Below are 13942 nucleotides of genomic sequence, written 5' to 3'. Positions count from 1 at the left end.
ATGAGAATGCTAACAGAAGCTTTGCTCTGGGTGACGTCACATCTTCCTCCTCTGCACACTGCATTACCTCTTGGGGTCCTGGAGCCAGGCCACCCTGGGTGTGCACTATGGCTCATCCCCCAGGTAAGGCCTGGCAACTTTACAGGGTCAGTGCTCCCCACTGCCCAGGGTACCGGGTGTGAGTGGCCTTCAGTACCCAAGCACAGCTTGCAGTTAGCAAGAGCCTTCTGTGCCACCATGGAAGACATGTCTGGGTCGGGTGTGGTAGCTCACGCCTATGATCCCAGCCTGAGGAGGATGAGGCAGGAAAATCCCCTCGAGCTTGAGAACAGCAGGGGCTAAAGAGTGAGACACTGTTTCAAAAACAAAAAAAACAGGCCGTGGTGGCGCACGCCTTTAATCGCAGCACTCAGGAGGCAGAAGCAAGAGGATCTCTGTGAGTTCTAGGCCAGCCTGGTCTAGAGAACAAGTTCTAGGACAACTAGGGCTACACAGAGAAGCCCTGTCTTGAAAAACAAGCAAAAACCCAAACGAACTAAAATACAGGCCAGGTGTGATAACTCATGCAGAGGCAGGAGGACTACCATGAGTTAGAGGGTATCCTGGTCTACACAGTAAGACCGTGTCTCAAAATAAGGGAACTGGAGAGATGGCTCAGTGATTAAGAGCAGTGGCTGTTCTTCCAGAGGACTCAGGTTTGATTCCCAGCACCCACGTGACAGTTCACAACTGTCTGTAACTCCAATCCCAGGGAATTCAATGCCTTCTTATGGACTCCACAAGCACGAGGTGTGCACAATATACACAAGCAAAACATCCACATGAAAAAAACATAAAATAAAAAAGTAATCAAGAGCTGGTCAGATGCTCAGTGGGCAATGGGTGCTTGCTGCCAAGTCTGAGGACCTGAGTTCAAACCCAGGAACCACCCCTGTTCTTATGTGGAGAAAGGCTTCGTTAGGGCCAGAGGGTGAGGGCCAGGCCTGCACAGGCAGAGGCCCTGACAGCACTGGAACTCAAGGGGAGGGGCTGGGGTCCCCCTCCCCCGCCGGCACCTGTAGTAACTGAGCACGTTCTCGTCATGCGCGTTGCCTGCCCGCGCCTCCTGGGCCAGCTGCCTCACACTCTTCTCATGGTGTTCATTGTTCCTGTCGGTCCACGTGAGCCACACTTCCTCTTCCGAGTACTCAATACTGAGGTACTCGTGAGACTGGGCCATCTCCTTCACGGGCCGCAGCCTGCAGCCAATACCACGGTCAGGGGAGTGCCTCTGGCCACCCAGAGCCCTGACACCCCTTATTTTTTTTTTTTTTTTTGTGGCACAGGTTCTCACCATATCTAACCTGCATGCCACCTTGTGTAGAGGACAAGCCGGAGCTTTTCAGGGCGGGGCTATGGCTCATTCCCCCCAGCCTCCCACACCACCCAACACACCCTGTGCCAGGCACCAAGAACAGGGGATGCCACCACCAGCCTGAACCCCAGTGAGCCCTGGGGATGGGGTGCCACTCACTCCGTCTGGATGAGAATGTCACTGTTCTTGGGGTCCAGCACACACTTGCAGATGAGTTCCTGGGTGACAGGGATGGCGATGTGGTTGGACACACACAGGTCCGAGAGGTAGTCCAAGAACCTGAGAGGACAACAGGGCCGGCAACAGTCTCAGCAGCTGCCCTGGAGGTCAGAAGCCTAATCGCCCTCCTTCCCAACTCTCCAGGGGCAGCAGCCCATGGCACCTCCCCAGACAGGGCAAAGAGAACAAGTCCGGGGTTGGGGAAGGCACAGGCTAAGGTTGACAATCAAAATATTTAACAACCAGTTCAGGCAGGCACTGAACAACTCAGTCGCCAGGATGGGTCTGGGGTCTCCATCTGTATGGGAGCTAGTGTCTGTCATGGCTACACTGAGCCAAATCTGCGTGTTGTTGTTCATTTGTTTGTGTCCCGTGCCCCGCCCCCTCTGGCACTGGAGGCAGCGCACACAGTGCAGGTATCCGGCAGCTAACAACCAGCACCAGAAGCCAGCACGCCTTTAACCTCAGCACTCGGGAAGCAGAGGCCAGCCTGGTCTACATAGTGAGTTCCAGGACAGCCAGGGCTACATAAAAAACCAGAGCTGGAGAAATGTCACTGGATGCTCTTCCAGAGGTGCTGAGTTCAATTCCCATAACCACATGGTGGCTCACAACCATCTATAGTGGGATCTGATGCCCTCTTCTGGCATAAAGGTGTACATGCAGATAGAGCCCTCATATATAAAATACATCTTAAAGAAACCAAAAGCCCAGCAGCAGGGCTGGAAGGAGGCACAGGAGAGGCAGGGTGCGGTGGGGCACCTGGGCTCTCGGTTCTTGCGCACGAGGCTGACGAAGGTCTCCACCTCCGTCTTGGTAATATGCTTCTCCAGCAGCTTCCGGTTGTTGTGTAGCAGGGCAGTGATGGTGTCCTCAGCCAGGATGTCATAGCCGATCTGTGACTGCATCATCCCAAACTGCTTAGCGATGTGCTCCTGGAGAGAGGCAGACGGGCGGGGCGTCACTAGGGCTGTGGACAAGGGAAGAGGCTGCTCTGCTGCAGGGCCTTGACCCCCCACACCCTAACTTCCAGATCAGGACCAACACAGGCAGGGGCCCTGACTGAGCTGCATGAGAGCCTGGCATTGCCTCCTGTGTAGCTGGGGTGACATCCAGTCCTCCTGCCTCCGTGTTAAGATGCTGGGATAGCAAGCATTTGCCACTGTGCCCAGTTCACATGGTGTTGGGAATGAACCCGGGGGTTGAGCCATGCTAGGCACATGCTCTACCAACTGAGCCTCCTGTTGCCTCTGTCCACCTAACCTCTCAGCCTTCCCTCTGGAGCCCAGGAACCCTAGACCTGACCCATCTTTGTGACGGGACTGAAGCGGTCCCCAAGCAGCAGGGAACCTGCAGGACAGGTCACCCCTAAGATAAGAGCAGTTATCTAGGTGGCAAAGCTACACCCTCGACCAGATTATCTGTAATCTATTGTTGGGCCTGGGCTGAGTCACCAGGCAGGCCCAGCTATGGCCTTTGTCCCAGTTCCTCCTCCACTTAAACCTAGAGCTCAGCTTAGCAGCCAGAAACAGACTTAGGGGGTCACTGAACCCTTTTATCTATCTTCTGTCCTAATGAGGCCACACTGACTATGTCTCTCTGTCTGTCTCTCTCTGCTTTTGACCATTGCTGGTCTCTTTAATAACAGAATAATAGATCATTGAATCTAGCTTGTCGAGGCTGCCAGAGCCAAGCATTTCTTTTAAAAATCTCCAGTTAGGACTTTGGTGAACTAGACAGAGTCTGTGCCCTAAAGAAAAGGGCAGAGTTAAGGCCGGGAGGCCAGGCTTCCGTCCTGTGCTGTTATCTCATGGGCACGAGTGAGCGTCTCTACACCATAGAGAAAACGGATCTGAAAAGCCCATTTCAGGCGAGCGTGGAAGCCGCAGTCACAGCAGAAGGGCATCTTGTCTTTACATGGTTTCTGAGCTGTGCTCACGGCCTTGTCTGCCTAGAAAGACTGGCTACATGGTACAAAATAGTGAAAACATGGTTCAAAATGACGAATTTTAGGCTAGATGGTGGCACGCCTTTAATCCCAGCACTCAGGAGGCAGAGGCAGGTGGATCTCTGTGATCTATATAGCGAGTTCTAGGCCAGCCAGATCCACATATGAGACCCTGTCTCAATAAACCAAGAAAAAAAGAGGAAGAGGAAGCAGTAGTATTTTAAGATGGCAATGGCAGCCAGGTGGTGGTGGTGCACGCTTTTAATCCCAGCACTAGGGAGGCAGAGGCAAGCGGATCTCTGAGTTCGAGGCCAGCCTGGTCTACAAGAACTAGTTCCAGGACAGGCTCCAAAGCTACAGAGAAACCCTGTCTCAAAAACAAAACAAAAAAAAGAAAGAAAGAAAGAAAGAAAGAAAGAAAGAAAAAGACAGCAACAGCAGAGCCCAGGACAGCCTGGGGTAAGCACCCAGCCACACAAGCACCCCAGAAGCCAGCCCCACCATCTGATGCCCTCCTCTACCCAGGGCTGCCAGCCTCTGTGCCCAGTGAGGAGCGAAGGCAGGGTACACGCCCAGCAAGGGCAGTCTTGTACCCACCTGGTTCTTGCGGTAGTCCTCCTGGGAGTGCCGCAGCACCCGATAGCAGAGGCGGAACATGTACTGGTAGGGGGCATTCTTCTGGTCGGACAGTTCCTCCAGCCGCACCAGTGGGCCTTCACCCCCCTTGTCACGGAATGGAGCCTTCAGGATGCCGAAGATCTGAGGGGTGTAGAGAGTGATAGGGACTCTCCCATCCCACCTGCACCCCGCCTCATCCCAGAACCCCAACCCTGGCTGACTCCATCCCAGAGTGTCCTGTCACAGGAGCCCAGAGCTGTCCAGCTCGGCAGGACTCCAGCCTCTATGGGCTTCAGTATAATGAGGGCCACAGTTTTTCAGGAGGGGGTCAAATGAGGCGATTCCTATAGGGTGCCCATGGCTCAGATACATCTTTCCTCCAGTGCTGGGGATGGCACCTAGGCCCTTGCCTTGAATATGCTAAGTGCGTGCTCTCCCACTAAGCCAAATCCCTACCTCCCCACTGGTGGGTCTAGGCAAGGACTTCCTTCCTAATCCATACCCTGAGCCCCTCACTGGTAAACTCTAGCACCTACCACTGATCTATGCTCTCAGTTCCTCACTGATGTATGTTAGGCAGGCGCTCTCCCACTGAGCCATGCCCCTCCACGATCCCCCTTCAGTAGAAGCCCCTAGAGAGCGCACACACCTGCTTTAGTATGTTCTGTTCCCGCATCAGCTTCTGCCGCTCTCGGTTGGGCTTGGTGACCATGATGTCCAGGACATTCTGCCCATTGTTGGGAACATCGCTGACAAAAAACACCAGGTCCTCCAGCAGCTGGATGACAAACCTGGTCAAGGGCAACACGGGAAGCAAGTATGATGTGCTGTGGGCAGCTCCCCAGGGCCCAGCCAACATGTGTCCACACAGGCTAGCAGCTCTCTCCGATCACTCACCGGTACCTGCTGCCAAGCCCAGCATTAGCCCAGCTCCCACCAAATTGCTCTTAGGAAATGCCTCACACCCTACCTTCCCTGGACCCCAAACTGTCCCAAGAAAACAGAGCTCAGAACATTGCAGAAAGAGCTGGGCAACGGGGACTGGGGGCAGTGTGTCTGCTATGAAGGGATCTGCAGTGTCCTGATTCTACCACTCAAAGCTATGTGACCCAGAGGACATTTGACTCCTCCGAGCCCCAGTAACCCCATAAGGCTACTTCTGGGATGATGTAAGCAGTGAGACTGGCTTCCCACGCCAGGATGCAGTGCCAGCCTGGTTCCCTGGTTCTTGCCGCTCCTCTGTGGCCCTAGAGAGAAACTCAGTCATCTGCCCTGCTCCATGGTCTCCTGCTGCCCCCCACAATTCCATTCCCTGCTGTGGAATAGTTCCTTGACTATGTAAAGATGTGTTTAACTATGAAAAGGTGTTACATCTGAGTGTTACATTTGTTTCTGCTCCATTTGTTTAACTATGAAGAGGTGTCACATCTGAGTGTTACATTGTTTCTGCTCCATTTGTTTAACTATGAAGAGGTGTCACATCTGAGTGTTACATTGTTTCTGCTCCATTTGTTTAACTATGAAGAGGTGTTACATCTGAGTGTTACATTTGTTTATACTGCATTTCTTTAACTATGTAAAAAGGCGTTACATTTGTTTCTGCTGCATTTCTGTAACTATGTAAAGATGTGTTACATTTCTTTCACCATGCCTGCCTAAGGCACCTGATTGGCCTAATAGAAAGCTGAACAGCCAATAGCTAGGCAGCTGAAGGATAAGTGGGGATGGCAGGCAGAAGTAGGAATCTGGGCTCCAGAGATGAGAACAAGAGAGAAAGAGGGAGATGCCTGGGGCCAGACAGACACAGAGGAAGCAGGAAAGAGGGACATACAGAATGAAAGGTAAGAAGCCCCAAGGCAAACGTAGATGAAGAGAAATGGGTTAGATTAAGCTATAAGAGCTAGTGGGACAAGCACAGGAAAAATGTTTAAAAATAATAGTCTTTAAAGAGTAAGTAATAGGGCTGGAGAGATGGCTCAGAGGTTAAGAGCATCGCCTGCTCTTCCAGAGGTCCTGAGTTCAATTCCCAGCAACCACATGGTGGCTCATAACCATCTGTAATGAGACAGAATACTGTATACATAATAAATATTTTTTTTTTTTTTTGGTTTTTCGAGACAGGGTTTCTCTGTGGTTTTGGAGCCTGTCCTGGAACTAGCTCTTGTAGACCAGGCTGGCCTCGAACTCAGAGATCCGCCTGCCTCTGCCTCCCAAGTGCTGGGATTAAAGGCGTGCGCCACCACCACCCGGCCAGCATAATAAATATTTTAAAAAAATAAAAATAAAGAGTAAGTAATAGCCGGGTTGTGGTGGCGCACGCCTTTAATCCCAGCACTCGGGAAGCAGAGGCAGGTGGATCTCTGTGAGTTCGAGGCCAGCCTGGTCTATAAGAGCTAGTTCCAGGACAGGAACCAAAAAGCTACAGAGAAACCCTGTCTCGAAAATTCAAAAAAAAAAAAAGTAAGTAATATAAAAGAAAAAAGCCACGTAAAGATGGGAAATACACAAGGAGTCTAGATCCTGTATGGTGTTGTGACTATAAAAGGAACTGCTGAATGAAACCAGCCTAGATACTTTAAGGATGTCTTAACTTTATAATGGAAGTCAGAAAATGTACTGTGTTGAAGGAGAGGTTATGTTCTTGTTTCTATAGGAAACAAAACCCTGTGGATTCCTTCAAGATTAATAGAGACCAGGTATGATCACAAGAAATCTCCTGAAAATCTTGGCTACAAACATAAAGAAATAAACCAAGAAACTACAAGACGGATGATCTATTTACAGATCCCTCTGCATGGCCACAGTTCTGAGACTGACAGCAAATGCTACAACTAGTTTTCCTAGGGCCTGACCATTATCTCAATCTTCTCAGGGTCCCCTAAAGATGTCATTGTCCCCAGACAACAGGAAGCAGTCTAGAGAACACGAGACCCATATTCCCAAGAGGTAAAGTGGGCGGGTTTTGGTCATTTGAGGGGATATAATGTTTGTGATTGTTTAGGGGGGTATAGGAATACAGGATAAAAATAACCATTAATCTCAAATGTTTACATTGGCATGGGTTTTGGTATACTGATATAAATTTAAAGTTACTTTTGTTATGCTGTATGTTTCTACTCCAGGGTATTGGGTCCATGCAGCTCACTTAAAAATGTAATGTATAATTAAAAATTCAGATTAGTAGTTAGTCACCTATAACAATCAAACTTGTAGTTATATTAGGTATGTTTTCAAGGTTAAACATATATATTTTAGATAGGTGATCTTCAAATGCTTCAGAGAGCTACAGAAAATGGCATTTAAGATGTTTAGTAACGTGGCTTTTCGTGACAGTGAGACATGTCTGCTCCTGACAGTACCAATTTACTTCAGAAAGAATGATGGGTGGGCTGGAGAGGGCTCAGCAGTTAAGAGCACTGGCTGCTCTTCCAGAGGTCCCGAGTTCAATTTCCAGCAACCACATGGTGACTCACAACCATTTGTAATGAGATCTGGCGCCCTCTTCTGGCGTGTGGGCATTCATGCAGACAGAACACTGTACACATAATAAATAAATCTTTTTTTTTTTTTTGTTTTTGTTTTTCGAGACAGGGTTTCTCTGTGGTTTTGGAGCCTGTCCTGGAACTAGCTCTTGTAGACCAGGCTGGTCTCGAACTCACAGAGATCCACCTGCCTCTGCCTCCCGAGTGCTGGGATTAAAGGCGTGCGCCACCACCGCCCGGCTAATAAATAAATCTTAAGACAAAAAAGAATGACGTGCATCAAAGAACCTCCATATAGTTTTTTTCATTGTGGCAAAGCCAGCCATTTGGACAAGAAACTGTGTTGCAGAATTTCCTGCTGGCCTGGCACCAGAGAGTTAGCAACTAGCACCAATCCCCACTGGGCCACACCTGACCTAGCTCTGGAGTTAGCACACAACCCTAATCCATCCTTGTGTATTTTGTTGCCCTATGTGAATCTTGTCTGAGTGTTTCCCATGGATACAAAGCCTATGCAAAACTTGATTAGGGGCAACCCAGAAAACCACAGTACCTCCTGAAGAAGGTATTCGCACCAGGCATGTGGGTTTGGAAGCTTCATTCAGGTTGTTTTGAGCATAGGGAAATCAACTGGCAGAAGTGTAAATACGGGGAAAAGTAAAAATGCCCTGGGCAAAGGGAAAGTGCTTCAGTCCACTGAGGCTGGGGACCCCTGTGGCCACAAAGGCTAAATTCATTCCCAAAGTGTCTCTGAGTCTTAATTTCATGGACCCGTGTGAACCCATACATTCACACCACAACATCTGCAGCACAGCTGTCCTTGCCTTGAGTGCTGACAGTATGCTGTACAAACTGGACAGGCAGGACTCAAAGGAAAAAGATGTCAAACTTTGCCAAAAACAAGGCTGACAGTCCTTCAAAATTCCTGCTTCATAAAAAAGTCTCAAATATTCTAGGCCTGTAGACCAAAGATGGATGCCCTAAATGCTGCAAAGGAACCTTGGGTGACTGTCCAGGCAGCCAGCTGTCTCTGTCATTTCCACAGTTTTGGAAGTTGCTTGCACTGTACTTCCTGTTTACCAGGTAATATATCCTCCTGGGGTCTTTGATGGAGTCGAAGACTAGATTACATGCTGAAGAGTGTTTCTTTAACTATGTAAAGATGTGTTACATTTGTTTATGTTGAAGAGTGTTTCTTTAACTATGTAAAGATGTGTTACATTTATTTATGCTGCATTTCTCTAATTATATAAAAATGTGATGCACTGCCTGCCTAAGGCACCTGATTGGTCTAAAAAGAAGCTGAACGGCCAATACCTAGGTAGTAGAGGGATAGGTGGGGCTGTTGGGCAGAGAATAAATAGGAGGAATCGAGGCGCAAAAGAGAACTAGGGAGAAAGAGAGGAAGACATCTGAGGCCAGTCAGCCAGGCACCGAGCAAGCAGGGAAGCAGGACATGAGACCAAACAGATGAAGAGAAAGAGGCTAAAGTCACAAGAGCTAGTGAGAGAAGCCTAAGATAAAAACACACATTCATAGCGAATAGTAACTTTCCATGTCGTGATCTGGGAGCTTCTGGTCCAAGAAATCCCGCCCCGGCCCCCTCCCAACACACCTGCGGTCGTTCTGGCTGATGAAGCCATCGTTGAGTTTCTCCACAGCGCTGGCCAGCATGGAGCTGGCATCATTGGCAAAGTCCAGGTCACGAATCTCAGACACGGGCACCGACACAATGGCAAAGGCCTCCTTGTCTTCCTTGGTGGGGCACGTGCCCAGCTGTAGAGACAAGGGTCAGCAGGGTACCAGGGACCCTCCAGCAGGACCCAGCCCCACACACGAGGTTCCGCACCATGAGCCGGATAGGCCGCTCCTCTTCCACGTCGATGGGCGCATTGGTGCTCTGGATCCATGTGTTGGTGCAGAGGTGCCGCAGCCGCACATAGGAGTTCCTGGTAAGAGGACACAGAGCTAGTGAGGGAGGGTGCTACAGACGGCAGGCACTCTCGGCTCATCAGTCCCCAACACTGTCCGCTTGCTCTGCTCTCCACGGTGTGCACGCCGCACCTCCACAGTGTGGGCTCTGAGGATGGGTGAGCCCCGGTCCTACTGTGCACTCTCGTGCACACAGACCGTGGTGTACCCCTAAACCAATGTGTGCTGATGGGCAAGGGGCCAGCATTCACCTGAATAAACCAAGCCCCCAGGAAGTGTCAGGTTAGAGACTAGGGGCTAACGGTTCCTCCATTATTCCCCAGAAATCCTCGTGGCAGACCTTGCTGTTCCCCTTTATAGATGACAGACTGAGGTGGCATGGTGGACGCATCTACCTGAGGTCTCGTGGCCAGAAAACACTGAGGCCTGGATGACTCAGGGTTTTTTGCTTCGAGGCATGCACATGTGTGTACTTGAGTGCGTGTGTGTGCTCAGAACTGGAGGTTAGCATCAGGCCATTTCCTCCACCGCCCGCCATCTTTTATATGGAGGCAGGGTCTCTTGTTGAACCAGGAATGCGACATGTTGCAGCACCTAGCTAGCCGTGCCAACTGCGGAGATTCCCAGTCAGCAGGCCTCACTCCCACCCAGCATCCGGACTCTGGTCCTCGCGCTTGGGCAGAAAGTGCTTTATCCACGGAGCCATCTCTACACCCGTGTGATGTTTTCTTCATTTCTCCTGCAGCCCTGGCTTCAAGCTCACTCACAGTAGAGGAGAATAAGATGGTCCTCCTTCCCCCATCTCCGGCATGCCAGAATCACAGGCGTGAGCCGCCGCTCTGGGTCTACAGTGCTAGATACTGAGCCCGGGCCTTCGTGCCTTCTACCAGCCAAGGCGCAGCCTCAGTCACAGGAACGTGACACCCTGCATTCTCAGAGTTGGTGGGACCTTACAGGTGTGGCAGCCTGACCTCTCAGACAGCATCTGGGTTCTCCAGGTGCCTGACTGTGACAGACCAATTCACGCTTTGTGCTTGAGTACAATCAGAGGTGCTCTTTCATTCCCAGCTGCCCAGGCCTGAATAATCACATAAAAACTATTAACTACAACACTGTTCAGCCTATTAGCTCAGGCTTCTTGTTAACTAACTCTTACATCTTAAATTAACCCATTTCTATTAATCTGTGTATTACCACAAGGCTGTGGCCTACTGGTAAGGTTCCAGGCTGTCTGTCTCCTTCAGTAGCTATGTGGCATCTCCCTGACTCCACCTACTCTCTATATACGCCTTGCAGCCTGGCTATATTCTGCCTGCCATAGGCCAAAGCAGCTTTATTCATTAACCAATAAAAGCAACACATACACAGAAGGACCTCCCACAGCACCCGCGCCCGCTGGACTGGGCCAAGAGGCTGGGAAGCAGCTCTGTAATAAAGACAGGGCAGACCCCAGCGCAGCAAAGGAGGCTGTGCCAGCACACAAGCCACAAACAGCTCTCGGAACAGCAGACCCAAGAGGTCCCAGGCACAAAGGGCCTCAGGCAGATGGCGCACACCTACCGGGGCACCAAGGAGTCAGTTTTCTGCAGCGTGGTGGGATCCAACTCAAACAGAGAGGCAATGTCGTTGCCGTGTGGCACGGCTACCAGGCGGTACTTGATCTTCTCGCCCGCATTCCTGCGGCCTGTGCGGCCCTGGGCCCCCTGGGAGGAGAACCCCCGGGTCAGGCAAGATCCCACCTACTTCCTAGGTTGCTTGGCCTTGCGCCTCCTGTCCCACACCACTACCGCCCGCCCCCGCCCCCCCTCACCCCGCCACTACCCCCGCCCAGCCCAGGCAGTTGCCCTGCTCCACTCCTCACCGGTCCTGCTGCTGCTTTGGGATCTGAGGCATCACCTTTGTAGCTGGGGTTTTCCTGAACAGAGGTGCAAGGTGAGGGAAATTACTACGCTGTCGGCACACACACCCCAAACACAGGATCAAACTCAGAAGGCACCCCAAGATGGTTAGCCCAGGCCACACAACTCCCGGAGGAGCTGTGCAGAGAGCCCCTCATGGTCGCTTCTCCATAGGCACACACATGAGCAAGGTGCACATGCTCCCTGTGTCCCGGCACACACACACACAAGCCATGTTCATGCGTGAGCAAGCATACGCAGGCTCCCTGTGTCCCCGGCACACACAGACGCCATGCCCATGTGTGAGCAAGCGTGCGCATACTTCCCGTGTCCCCAGCACACACATATGCCATGCCCACTCTACCCCTCGCTCACCTCGGCAGCCAGATAGTTGCCTGTGGCCAGGTGCTTGAACCGGTACAGACCGTTCCAGTGTCCCGCTCCTCCTCGGCACGGGTCGTGGTGGACCACCTGGGGACAGGTAAGGGTGAGGTGGGGAGGCCTGTGGGGATCGAAGTGCCCAGTCCTCCCTGGCCTCTTGGCGATGGTGGGGCCAGGGGAAAGATGGGACAGACATTCCACCCTCGCGGGTAGGGAAGCGAACACGGTGTGGGCTCTGACCTCCACCTCCCAGAGTGCGTTGGAGCTGGTGGCTGAGGTGGCCGACTGGCGCAGCGTGGTTCGCAGGAACACCTGCAGCTTGCCCTTGTACTCATCGCAGGTGAGGAACTTCTCCTGCTCCGCGTGGAACAGCCGCACCACGTCTCCCTGGGGGCGGGGGCGGGGGCGGGGTCAGACGTTCACAGTCACTCCCCCAGGCTCAGGGTCCCGCAGATGCGGCCTGCCACGGGGAGGGGGAAGGGGGGGACTGTGCGCAGCCCTCTACTCCAGGTTTCAGTACTCCAACCCTCCTGGCACCTCCTCCCTCCTGGCACCTCCAAAGACCTCTGTCAGGAAGGCAGGAAGGACTCCCTATTCTCAGGCTCCCAGCGTAGGGCCGCCCCCTCTCTCTAAGCCCCCACACACCGCTTCTTTTATTCTCTGTGGCAGCTGGAGGGTGGTAGCCATGGCTTGTTCACCTCCAGACCTTAGACAAAAACTGGGTTTGAATCTTGCTCCCCTATGCTGTGAGGGGTGGGATACTTTTGGAAAGGGGGTTTCTTTTTTGTTTGTTTGTTTGTTGTTTTTTTTGAGACAGGGTTTCTCTGTGGTTTTGGAGCCTGTCCTGGAACTAGCTCTTGTAGACCAGGCTGGTCTCGAACTCACAAAGATCTGCCTGCCTCTGCCTCCCGAGTGCTGGGACTAAAAGGCGTGCGCCACCACCGAGAGGGGGTTTCGAGACAGGGTTTTTCTGTAGTTTTCTAAGCCTGTCCTGGAACTAGCTCTTATAGACCAGGTTGGCCTCGAACTCACAAAGATCAGCCTGCCTCTGCCTCTGCCCTCTGCCCTCTGGCCTCTGGCCTCTGCCTCCCAAGTGCTAGGATTAAAGGCGTGAGCCACCACCACCACCACCACCACCACCGCCGCCGCCGCACGGCTTGATATATTCCTTATTTGTCTGTGAGCCTCAGCTGTGCCTTCTACAGAATGGAGCCACTCTGGCTTCCGGCAGAAACTATCACAAGGTTTGATGGAGTACTGGAGTACCGCTGTGCTACCCAGGCAGAGAAGGGAGGCATCCTGCCAAGAGCCACGCAGCCCGGAGCAAGTGGGAGAGTCCCTGCCTCAGTCCCTGGGCCCACACCTTAGTCCCGCCTTCACACTTGCTCCCCCTGCGGGCGCCCATGCAGCAGGTTGTTGGAGCATGGCTGTCTTCCTGCACTGAACCTGGCTCTAGACGCAGTGCTCAGGGGACCCTTGGGTGGACATGGAAATGAGCTATGCATTCGCACCCAGACTGCATCAGTCCCTACAGCAGAACCCAGAGACACTGTGTGGCCGGTGCAGGGAAGGCACAAACAGGTGGGCTTTGAGGAGAGCGCCTTGCTTCTAGCCTGCCTGGAGCCTAACCCAACACCATGACAGCCTCGCCAGATCTCACAGGGAATGGCGGAGAGGGACCCGAAGCGAGCCTGTTTAATACACGCTGCCCAGAGCGGGGACTAGCATGTGTCACTGGGCAGCTTTGGGGAGGGGCACTGGGCTGGGCTGGGCTCTGGCTGATGCCTGGACAACATGAAGGTTCCGTGAACAGAGGGAAAAAGCCTTTGAGCAACCCAGGTTGATGGGGGCAGCCAGGGCAATCAGAGCGATGAGGGAGCCATGTTGGAAGGAAAGGGGTGAAGGGCGCCCCTGGGGCTTCTGAGCAGGGAGCAGGCTGGCCTCCTCATGGTACCTGTTTTGAGGCCTCGCACCCTCACAGCCCCCCAAGACTATTCTAGCTGGGGTGCCTCACTCTTCGTTACCCCATCCCTAACCAGTCTCTCCATCAGAAGCCTGGCTTTTAGACTCTCATTCTCCCCCGTGCCTCAGGACTCACTACAGGGGCACT

At 52.4% G+C, this 13942-nt stretch overlaps 1 protein-coding gene across 2 annotated transcripts in view; it reads right to left on the bottom strand.

The window, feature by feature from the left end:
* The window catches only part of Itpr3 (inositol 1,4,5-trisphosphate receptor type 3), a 77067-nt gene that overhangs the window by 22890 nt on the left and 40235 nt on the right, over window positions 1-13942 (bottom strand). For both annotated transcript variants that reach the window (XM_041634693.1, XM_041634694.1), the window contains exons 8-18: window positions 12073-12219; window positions 11827-11922; window positions 11415-11468; window positions 11114-11256; window positions 9471-9570; window positions 9237-9397; window positions 4789-4930; window positions 4119-4280; window positions 2336-2508; window positions 1514-1633; window positions 1056-1238 (exon numbers count right to left, since the gene is read on the bottom strand). In XM_041634693.1, coding sequence (XP_041490627.1) covers window positions 1056-1238; window positions 1514-1633; window positions 2336-2508; window positions 4119-4280; window positions 4789-4930; window positions 9237-9397; window positions 9471-9570; window positions 11114-11256; window positions 11415-11468; window positions 11827-11922; window positions 12073-12219 — 1481 coding nt within the window. The remainder of the gene's footprint in view (window positions 1-1055; window positions 1239-1513; window positions 1634-2335; window positions 2509-4118; window positions 4281-4788; window positions 4931-9236; window positions 9398-9470; window positions 9571-11113; window positions 11257-11414; window positions 11469-11826; window positions 11923-12072; window positions 12220-13942) is intronic.

This window comes from Microtus oregoni, unplaced genomic scaffold (assembly GCF_018167655.1).
Source record: "Microtus oregoni isolate MIOR12 unplaced genomic scaffold, Mior012 000046F_ref0000063, whole genome shotgun sequence".
Taxonomy (NCBI): domain Eukaryota; kingdom Metazoa; phylum Chordata; class Mammalia; order Rodentia; family Cricetidae; genus Microtus; species Microtus oregoni.
The sequence above is the reverse complement of the archived record's forward strand: the minus strand, read 5'-3'. Positions and strand labels throughout refer to the sequence as shown.